Source organism: Sinocyclocheilus anshuiensis, unplaced genomic scaffold (genome assembly GCF_001515605.1).
Source record: "Sinocyclocheilus anshuiensis isolate Anshui unplaced genomic scaffold, SAMN03320099.WGS_v1.1 scaffold2757, whole genome shotgun sequence".
Taxonomy (NCBI): Eukaryota; Metazoa; Chordata; class Actinopteri; order Cypriniformes; family Cyprinidae; genus Sinocyclocheilus; species Sinocyclocheilus anshuiensis.
In genome coordinates this window covers 1,153-12,726 of record NW_015547778.1, presented here as the reverse complement: position 1 = coordinate 12,726, position 11,574 = coordinate 1,153, and the positions used below count along the sequence as shown (strand labels likewise).

Genomic DNA, 11,574 nt, shown 5'->3' with positions numbered 1-11,574 from the left:
CCAGCCTTTTGTGTGGCATTAATCTGATATCAAGATACAGATTTCTGCAACACTTCAGACTCCATATGCTAGCAATCGCATTAGACAGAGTTCAGTAAACAGCTAGATTATATTCTCAGACAATGCTATTGTTTTATTTATCGAACTGCTCTTAACTGAGCTATAGTTCAATCGTGCATTTGATTTCTTTTAAGTTTTTCATTAAGATGAGCTATTGGAAATGTGCCAGAGTAGAATGCTTGTGCCTTTGACTAAAGTTAACCAGACAGACATGTGTATCAGTACCTGAGTTAAACTGGTTAAACTGGGTCAGCTGTCAAATGGTCTGCATTTGTTTCGAGCTGAGAAAAGCCAGTTAGCACGACTGAGACATTTGAGAGTGTGCCGTATTTCACACCTCACACCTCAAATGGCCAAGTGGAGAAGGTCTCGCTCTTCAAAGAGTTAACACCTTTATCTATGCAGTCTGTGCATTGACAGTCTGTGACCAAGACCGATCAATAGACCCTCATTACCTTTATCTTAGTAAATAATTAAGAAAACAGTTTGGAAAACAAACCCTTATTGCATTACATTTGTATGCATGGCTCACTCTTTCTTAGGAAATCGATTGATGGAAAAGTGCACAGATTTGATTTTGTGATTCATTTAACAAGAGTACAAGTCAAGTTACTAAACAAAACTTTGACAACATTACCAAAATATTGTTTTTGTAATGTTTTCAAATGCTTATAATGTCACCAATATAACAATATAGATACAGTAGACATACAATGCATGAACTGATTAAAAAAGTGTAGATTGAATGCAGTTTAAGTAATTTAGAATAAAAGTGTCTGCCAAAGGCATAAATGTAAATGTAATATACAATATCTACAAATAATATATATATATGTCTTTATGATTTTGATATAGTTTATTGTGTGTGTATTTATATTCTAAAGATCTTTTCATGTTTTTGAAAGAAGTCTCATCAAGGCTGCCTTTAATTGATCAAAAATACAGTAAAAGCAGTAATATTGTGAAAAATTATTGCAATGTAAAAAAAAAGGTTTCTATGTGAATATATTTTAAAATGTAAATTATTGCTGTAATCAAAGCTGAATTTTCAGTATCATTACTGCAGTCGTCAGTGTCACATGATCTTCAGAAATCATTCTAATATGCTGATTTGCTGCTCAAGAAACATTTCTGATTATTATCAATTCTGAAAATATTTTATTTTTGTGGAAACCATGATACATTTTAATTTTCAGGATTCTTTGATGAATAGAAAGTTCAAAAGAACAGCATTAATTTAAAAACAGAAATCTTTTGTAACATTATAAAAGTCTGTTACTTTGTATTTTATTTTGATTTATTTATATATATATATATATATATATATATATTTTAGTTAAATATTTCAAGTTTATTTTGTAATTTAGCTAAGAATATTTTATATAACTAAACTAAAACTATTTTTTTGTTATAGGTTCAGCTTTTTAAAAAAATCCACAATTTATATTGTCTACCAAACTAATGTCATGCATTTTAGCAGAATCCTATACAGATTAAAAGGGTTTTGAGAGCATAAAAAAATTAAGTATGCCTAAACTTTTGACTGGTAGTGCAGGTCTGGCATGAAACAATAGAGTATTGTTTATAAAGGTCTCCAACAGGCAGGGTGTGAAACAGCTGTGACCCAACAGAGAGCCATAGCAGGGGATTTGGGGAGTGTGTGAGTGTTCATTGGTCAGCAGATGGGCTAATTTGCATATACCATGACCTATATCTGATAGGTGGGAGCTGGAGACACCACAATCTGCTGCAAGCAGAACTAGTGATGACTGAATGAAGAGCTTTTATTCTCGCATTTCTTTTTAAGTGTTTTGTTTGTTTGCTGTTCTTCTCAAGTGTTCGCAGACATGAAGTTCTACTGCAGTTACTTCATGCTTCTGTGCATGATCTGCAACGTCAGCTGCACAACAACGAAGTACTTCACGTATGAGGAAGACGCACCTGGGACAGAGATTGGAAACCTTTCTCAAGACCTGAAAATTGACCCAGCGGAGGATCCTGAGACATCATTCAAGTTTATACAGAAGACAAACTCCATCATTCACATGAGACAAGTTGACGGGCTTTTAACAGTGGGAGAAGTCATCGACCGAGAGCAGCTTTGTCACCGATCTCCACAGTGTCTTATAACTTTTGACGTTGTCGCTTTTTCAAAGGACAAGTTCCAGCTCATTCATGTCGAGATCGAGGTAAAAGACATTAACGATCATTCACCTCAGTTTACACGCAACGAAACGCATTTGGATATATCAGAAAACGCACCTTTGAACTCACGATTTCCGCTGGACGTCGCTGTGGATCGCGACGTTGGAGACAACTATGTGCAAAGCTACCATATTTCACACACAAACCATTTCGTTGTTGAAGTCAGCACTCGTGAGGATGGAGAAAAGTCAGCTGAACTTGTTTTGATCAAGACGCTTGACAGAGAAACCGAAGAGTTTTATACCATCGAGGTGACGGCGACTGACGGCGGGACGCCGGCGAAATCGGGCTCGACGACCGTTTACATCCGAGTGCTGGACTTTAACGATAACAGCCCGACGTTCGAACACAACTCGCTCAAAGTCGAGCTCAGCGAAGATTCGCCCATCGGCTCACGTGTGCTAAAAGTACACGCTTTCGATCCCGACGCCGGGATCAACGGAGAAGTCGTGTACGGCTTCGTCGAAGGCTCCCCGAGCGAAGTCACACGTGTTTTCCAGATCGATCTCATCACAGGAGAAGTGACCCTCAAAGACTCCGTCGATTATGAGACCAAAAAGTCATACGAGTTGCACATCCAAGCCTCTGATTTGGGCGCCAATTCGGTATCATCCACCTGTCGCGCTATTGTCGAAATCGTCGATGTGAACGATAATGCGCCGGAGATTAGCATCAAACCAATGACTTCCACCAGCGACAGAGTCGCGTTCATTACCGAATCCGCAGCCGAAGAAAGTTTCGTAGCTCTTATTAGCACCTCAGACGCAGATTCGGGTCCCAACGGCTACGTCCGAACGAGTTTAGAAGGACACGAGCATTTTAAGCTGCAACAAGCCTACAGCGACACTTTTATGATCGTAACGACCACAACTTTGGACAGAGAAGCCATTCCAGAATACAACCTAACAGTGATTTCTGAGGATTTAGGAACTCCTCCGTTTAAAACCGTCAAACATTATACCATTCGCATCACAGATGAGAACGATAACGCACCGATGTTTAGCAAAGCCAGCTATGACGTCTCAGCAATAGAAAACAACATTCCCGGGTCGTACATGACTACGGTGGTTGCGCGCGATCTCGACGTTGGGAAAAACGGAAAAGTCTCCTACAGCCTAATCGACAGCAAAACGCCAGACGGTTCGCCGATTTCTACATTTGTTTCCATCGATCCTCATTCTGGCTCTTTGTACACGTTGAGATCGTTTAATTTTGAGACTCTGAAAGAAGTCGAGTTTGCGGTCAAAGCCAGCGATAAAGGTTTCCCGCCATTATCAAGCACGACTTTAATTCAAATCCGCGTGGTGGACGAAAACGACAACTTTCCGTATTTCACATATCCGGTGTTACGAAACAATTCCGCCGACGTCCCGATTCCCTTTAACGCTCAAAGTGGCTATTTAGCGTTAAGATTGACGGCTCAAGATGAAGACAGCGGCGTGAATAGCGAGCTCAGTTTCCATATTCTAGAAGACGATGCCAAACTCTTTTCCGTTGGTAAAAACAGCGGCGAAATCGTCTTGAAACGAAAACTCGCCACGCAATGTGGAGACGTCCTGCAGATTAAAATTTCGGTTGTTGACAATGGAAGAGAACCGCTTTCTAGCACGGCAACCGTCCGGTTTGTGGTGACAGACACAGGTGCACAAGAGAACCAGGTGGTTATTTTACTCCGATCCAAGGATGAAGAGACTCTGGAGTTTGATGTGTGGACTGCAGTGATTATTGGTTTCGCTGGATGCTGTGTGCTATTACTGGCTGCGATTATCATCCTCACCGTAACTTGCACCATCAAACGAAGGCGAAGAAACGTTGGGAGAGATGGTCTGTACGGATCAACCCCGCTTTCCAAGAACAACCCTGGCGGTTCAAACATTTACAGCGGCCCTAATGCCTTCCTCAGAAGCGAAGGCGATTCAATGCAACCTCTGTATGAAGATAAAAGCCTGGATTTTGAGGAAAAGGTGAGTGATTTTGGCTGCTGTTTTGATGCACATTTACATTTATGCCAGCATATTAACTTTGAGCTTTTGTTTTCATAGCTGTTCCTGCCCTGCAAACCTTTTGAGCAAACATTTTTATGGCAAGATGAAAAATACTGTTTGCAAAGGAGGTAAGAACGGTTGCAAATATTTTTTTGTTTTTGTTTGGTATATTTGCCTACCTGGATAATTCCCATTTTAATTGCTTGACTGTAATTGAATAATAATCAAAATAGAAAAATAGTGAGGAACAAAAGTTTGAGACCATTAGTGAAGATACTTTTATTTATTTTTTTTTTATGATATAATTAAAAATATTAACATTTGAATATATTGTAATTACTATTTTAAATTATTTCAAAAATATGTCAAATTATTATATTCAGATTGTATGATCAGCATAATGATTTGAGTGACAAACAATCATAAATTTGAGAATGAATAGAATTCTGTATGTCTAGTTTACTTTGATTATTCACAGAGAAACGGTGCATCTGAAATATCTCTTTATTTTACATTATAGTGTTTCTATAACTTTGAGTGACAAATAATCATGAATTGGAGAATGAATATGAGCACCTGTACAACGAGTCACGTGATCAATGACACTTATTTACTTGCATTTGATTAGTCCTCTGTAAATAGTGCATCTGAAATGTCTTTATTTTCCATTATAGGCCTAAAAAATCTATTATTTCCATGTTTAAATGCAAAATGTTTTTATACTTTTGGGCCCAGCTTTAGTTTTGCAACTACAGTCGACAAATACTCATCATTTTGCTCAGAAAACTATAAACGTGTTTAATATGCAAACAGATCACTTTTTGATTTTTATCAGGGTTTAGTCTCTTTTTTACAACCGGTCATGAACCGTATGTGATGCGCTGGCATATTAGTCATGTCCCAGTGAATATAGTGTTTTGTTCTGCAATGGAATATCAATAATCAGATGGAGTGTTATTCAGCAGTCGCTAACAGATTTGATGTGATTGTATTGGCAGTGGCACCAGCAACACAGATCAGCTGAGCGTGAAGGACAGCGGTAAAGGAGACAGTGATTTCAATGACAGCGACTCTGACATCAGCGGAGCTGCTCAGAAAAGAGGCCTGACGACCTTCCAGCCACTGGCCAGAGGTGCGTACACTTATCTGACCCACGAGCTTTACAGTGTTTTCTTTGAGATTGTTGGCTTTGCTGCGAACTGTGATTTTGTTACTCGGTATTTGTCTTGTTTTCTAGTACTAATATCTAAACAATCCTAAATCACAGAATATTTACTTGAAATGCAAAATGACATGACTGAAAAAAATGTATACAGCAGGGTTGTGCTTTGGACAATATAAAGAGAACTTTTGCAATGTTATGTTTATTGATGCCTGTTTTCAACCATTTACTTCAAAACATACTCAAAAAAAAAAAAAAATAAATAAAAAAAATCCAATCCAATAGAGATTTAATATCCAAATCTAAGAATCCAGATTTTAATCCCATACATTTTACAAATTGTATTTATTGGCTTTAAAAGCTTAGTTCACCCAAAAATGAAAATTCTGTACTTAATTCCTCATGTCATCATTCATCTTCGGAACACATATAAAGATTATTACACGTTATTTTTGATGAAATCCGAGAGCTTTCACAACATAGACAGCAACACAACTACCACATTCTAGTCCCATGAAAGGTAGTAAGGACATCATTAAAATAGTCCATGTGACATCAGTGGAAATCATAGACCAGGGCTGTCCAAACTCGGTCCTGGAGGGCCGGGTTCCTGCAGAGTTTAGCTCCAACTTGCCTCAACACACCTGACTGGAAGTTGCTATGCCTAGTAAGAGCTTGATTAGCTGCTTCAGATGTGTTTAATTAGTGTTGGAGCTAAACTCTGCAGGAAACCACACCCACCTAGCTCGACGGTGGTGACAGCAGCGGCAATCCATCTGTCACTCAAGTGGCCACGCCCTTAATTATGCAGAACTTTAAGGCTTAATATAATTTAAACGGATGAGTTATAAAAAATTTCACCCCCCTCACAGTTGTCATGAAGGGCAAAATTAGCTATATAGACCAAAATCATTTTTTGAACCAGGCTGTAAACATGTTTTTTTCTGCTGTAAAGTTGGGCATTTTAACATGGGGAGTCTATGGGACTGAGTCCCTTTTGCAGCCAGCCTCTAGCGGCCAGTCGATGAATTACCGTTTAAGTCACTTCCGTGTTGGTTTCACAAGAGAGAGCGGAAGGTTGCCGCTTGGTGAAAATGTATTTTTCTGACCCAACTGGTGGATTTTTGTTTTGTTTTTAAGCATAAACTCCCTACATTTTAATACTTTTTTCAGAATGTATTTATATCTTAAATAATTTTGTTTCTCAAATAAATGTATCTTGATTTAAGAATGTTTAGATATTTCTCATACCGCAAAAAGAAAAAAATCTAATATATATTTTAAAATATACAAAAAAAAAATGGCCAAAAAATATTTTATATTTACATAAACATGTTTTCTACAAACATATTTTTTGGCCATATTTAAAATGTTCTTTAAAATATATTTATAAAAATAGAAATATGTATTTTTTAAATATATTTTGCTCTTTTATTCCAAGAGGCTTTCACTGTTTGCAACATATATTTAGCATATATTTAAAATATATTTTAGCCAGAAAAAAATATCCATTTATTTTATTATTATTTATTTTAAAAAAATTATTTATTTATGGGTGTACAAACAAGACAAAACATTTTTTTGTCGTGTTGTATTTTTTTATATTAAAATATTTTTTTACTTGATTTACTGGCAAAGAGTTAAAAAAATAAGTATAACGTTTTGCGATATGCCTAAAAAAGAAAGAACAAGATATCATCAGCATAATAATTTGAGTGACAAATGAACATGAATTTGAATGAACATGAATCAGGCAAGAAAAATAAACCGACTACGGAAATGATTTTTGCAGTGCATTCAATTCCTGTCTTTTTCTCTGTAAGGTGCATTCAACAGCGCAGGAGACTGGAAGAGCAAAGCTCACGTTATCCAGACCCGAAACATGCACATCCCACCTGGCAGCGCCTACACCATCGGATTCGCACCGGCACCGCTGTACAACACGACCCACGTCACTCCTCATTCCTGGAGAGACAGCCACAGTAAAACCAACATGCTGAACGCACAGCGACCCGTTCAGACTTTCTCCAGGACAGGAACGCTGCCGTCATACTCGGCCCATCAGACGGGCGTCGAAGAGCAGATTGAGCTGATCAAAGATGCGTTTCTGGTTTCAGATTCATCTGAAGTTGCTACCACTTTTTAAATATCAGATAAGAGTTCAGTCTTGTTCATGGAATCTGATATTTTAGCTGATTATGTGAGCGTGACGGACTAAGCAAAACTTTCCCAGCAATTTAGCAGTCAGTATTTTTGAAACTTGCAACAAATGGAAGTGTTTTTTCTTTCTTTTCTTATTTTTTTAATTCAGGAGAATATATTTAAGAACAGCCTGTGTGACTTAAATGAACATAAATATATTTTGTAAATATTTGTATATTTTGTATTATGTCTTTTCCATTGAAAACAAACCCTTTTTTGTGTTGCTGACTCACCAAAATGATGGATTTTCTGTAAATAATTTTGCAAATAAGTACCAAACCAATTTAGTTTCTTGTATAGATGTTGTTGGCAATGAGTTTGTATGTTTTTTAGTAAAAGAAAAATTAAGTAAATTTGTTTAGAATGAGAATTTGGGTTTTTTTATCCACACATATTTCTATTTCTATCTGAAATAGTTGTGTAAAAATTCTTAAATATATGCTAAACTTTTTCTTTTTATATATTTTTTTTTAATTGCACATAGATCCTGATTAAGTATCTCTAAAAAAAAAAGTTAAATCTCTTCCAAAAGTGCCATAAATACACTCAATGCAATTTTCACTCAAAAATAGCTAAATTTCACAAATAATTGGCACGTAACATTGAATTAAGCATGAGATTTTGAAGCAGACAGACTGAAATAGTATTCGTGTAAAGCATACTGCAATACTGTGTGTGTTTGAGAGTTGAATGCTTTCCTTGTGTATTTACTTCTCTTTATTTTCCGGCTTTTTAAGCAGGGCTTAAAAACTTTTGCAAAGACTGTACATATTAATTGTATATAATTTTCTCACCTCAGTGACCCAAATAAAGTACTTAGAAGCCTATTTTGTTGCCTGACCTCTGAGAACGTCTTGTTTAATAGCTGATTAGCTGTAAAAGACACATTAAGTTAAGTCCTCAAATCCAGCCTGTCCGATTATTGCACACATGGCCTGTTCTGGATTAGCTGCTTTGTAACACAGCAGCCGCGTCTTTACAATAACATGTGAAGAATGAGGCTTAGAAAGACACACAATCAGGCATATTAGTGAAGTTAAAGAGCTTGCTGTGAGAGATTATATGGCCATCTCCAGTTAGCTGCAGTGTAACAGGTGCAGACGGCCATATAATACAGTTATACTGTATAACACACAAACACAGTAGCCAAAACAGAAATATAATACAGATATAATACAACAGACTTTATCAGGGCAAGTATAACCGATTTTGCTTGGTGCTGATGTCAAAAATAGCTTAAAACAAGTAGAAATAAAAACAAAGACATTTATTTATTTATAAATAATAATAATAAAAATAATAATAAATAGAAAATTATTATATATATATACATAAAAAATCTATATAGCTATATATATATCATTTTTAATAATATTTTATTATTATTACTATTATTAATTATTATTATTATATAACTTGGTGATGGTGACAAAATACATTAAAACAAGAGCAAAAATAAAATATGAATTCACAAATACCTTTAAATGCATAAACTATATTTAATAAATATTTATATATTTCAAAACATATATTTTAAACATATATAAAATATAAAATATCCATATATTTATAGTTACTTGTTTATGGTCCTGTTCTGTCATTCAAAGCTCACATTGTCGACAAATAGATCCATAAATCCATAAATTGTGTCATCCCTCTGGAATAAACTGGTTTGGGCTGTTCTCATTAGAATTTTTCCATATACAAATCATGCAGGATTAAACTTTTAATATGAAGGTTGTTTAATTACAGAACAGGAATAACGCAGCACAATAAAAATCACTATGAAGCATTCATCATATAGGTGCTTTCATTCTGCGATGTGAGTTGCGGACGAAAAATAAACAAATAAACAGGAACATTCTTTCATTTCACTTTGGCCTGAAGGGATGTTTTCACTCGTGCAAATAACAAGAGGAACGGCGGCATCATCCTTTTGTTTGTAATTGCTCATAGCTGATGGGATATGACAGATTTCCAATTGGATATGAAGGGCAACTCCACAAAAAGATCAATAGCACATGAAATAGCTTATTGTATCCTCTCTCAGTGTTTTCCATATAGGTCAGAAGAGAGGCACAGAAAGAGGACATGGTGCTGAGAGCAGGGTTAAAACTACATTAGTACAGCTAAAGTCCTTCAAAACAGATTTTAACATGTTTAAACATATTTGAGTGAGTTTACAAGACACCAAGATGACAAAGTAACTGTTTCGCCACACTTAATGAATGTTTCATTTAAAAATGAGTTTAATTTAGGAAAAGTCTTTCACTTGCATTGTAATAATGTTTTGTTTGCTTCTATTTTCATGTATTTTAATACATTTGACCTTCATTTGATAGGAAACTATGTGGTGACAGTGATTACACAATATAAATATATTAAATGCATCATATATTCGGTGTCATTTGGGTTAGGTAATGTAAGTGCATTTGTCATTTTAGAACTCGGATGCTATACATTTCATAACAAACGTGTGATTTTAAACAGCTGTTGTATGCTTGGGATTTTGAAGATTTGAGAAAATCTACCATTTACTTACTGAGTGAATTGCTAGTTTGTTTCATGACAAACAGTAATTTACTATAAAAAAAAATAGTTATTTTTCAGTCATTTCATATAGGAATAATTCACCAAAAATGAAAATTCTTCCAAAAATGAAAACTCTCAGGCCATCTAAGATGTAGATTAGTTTGTTTCTTCATTAGATTTGGAGAAATGTAGCATTGCATCAGTGTCTCAGCAATGGATCCTCTGCAGTGAATGGGTGCCGTCAGAATGAGAGTCCAAACAGCTGATAAAAACATCACAATAATCCACAAGTAATCCACAGCACTCCAGTCCATCAGTTAGAAGAGAGAAGACAAAAGATGGCAGACATCTGGAGAAGACAAAAGATGAAACCAATCCAGCATTAAGATGCTTTTAACTAAAATCCGAGTCCATAATCCATAATAAAGCTTCCTTCAGTGAAAAAGTGTTCTGGTCTGAATCAGGAGAGAAATCTGCACAGATCAAGCACCGTTTACAAGCCTAAACAGCTCTAAACAAATATGTGGCTGGATTTTGATGAGAGAGACAACAGGGGATGGACATTTTCACTGGAGGAAGCGTTATTATGGATTATGGACTCAGATTTTAGATAAAAGTGTCTTAGTCATGGATTTGTTTCTTACAAACATGCACCTTTTGGCTTCACAAGATGTTAACTGATGGTCTGGAGTGCTGTGGATTACTTGTGGATTATTGTGATGTTTTTATCAGCTGTTTGGACTCTCATTCTGACGGCACCCATTCACTGCAGAGCATCCATTGCTGAGACACTGATGCAATGCTGCATTTCTCCAAATCTGATGAAGAAACAAACTCATCTACATCTTGGATGGCCTGAGGGTGAGCACGTTTTCAGTATGTTTTCAATTTAGAGTGAACTATTCCTTTAAGGCAAAGGAAGAGGATTTGTTCACTCAGAGGCTTGTAGTTTCTGTTTTGACTCATGGACAGACATATGGACATGCATTGTGTCACGAAAACCTCCAGATCCCACAACACTGTTCACCAGTTTATTCACTAGTGTTCCAAAGGCTACTGTTAGTGCTGAAAAATGTATTTCAGTCATGACAACTCTCTGAAGATTTTAGCATGGTGATGGATATGACAATGTTAATGTATCTGGTCTTGGTGGAATAGATCTGCTACACTGCTGCTGAATTGCTGCTGCTGTTGGTTATTGCTGTAGTTTTAGATTATTGCTGCTGCTGCAAGCAAGTACAGGAACATGCTACTGCCAATGCATATGGCGATACGGTGCCGTGAGTATTTAAGACATACTGCTGCTGCACAAATAGCATATAACCCATAGCAGATCTATACAGGTGGAGCTGGGGAAGGTGGAGGGTTTCAGAGAAACTCTGGAAGCGCACTGCAGGAATCTCTAGTGAATGCTAGCCAGCCATATAC

General features: G+C 36.3%; 1 protein-coding gene across 1 annotated transcript; it reads left to right on the top strand.

The window, feature by feature from the left end:
- The first annotated feature begins 1,819 nt into the window (after window positions 1–1,819).
- LOC107704603 (protocadherin-8-like) lies at window positions 1,820–7,739 on the top strand. The gene is made up of 4 exons (XM_016507579.1): window positions 1,820–4,229; window positions 4,308–4,378; window positions 5,249–5,382; window positions 7,236–7,739. The coding sequence occupies exons 1-4, from the start codon at window positions 1,908–1,910 to the stop codon at window positions 7,556–7,558; spliced, it is 2,850 nt and encodes a 949-aa protein (XP_016363065.1). The 5' UTR covers window positions 1,820–1,907; the 3' UTR covers window positions 7,559–7,739.
- Window positions 7,740–11,574: the final 3,835 nt, after the last annotated feature.

What these genes read in the sequence shown, in the direction of transcription:
- LOC107704603 (XM_016507579.1), top strand. Translation starts at nt 1,908, where the DNA reads ATGAAGTTCTACTGCAGTTACTTCATGCTTCTGTGCATGATCTGCAAC. An exon ending in GCCTGGATTTTGAGGAAAAG is followed by an intron (nt 4,230 to 4,307) that starts GTGAGTGATTTT and finishes TTGTTTTCATAG; the next exon opens with CTGTTCCTGCCCTGCAAACC. An exon ending in CTTCCAGCCACTGGCCAGAG is followed by an intron (nt 5,383 to 7,235) that starts GTGCGTACACTT and finishes TTTCTCTGTAAG; the next exon opens with GTGCATTCAACAGCGCAGGA.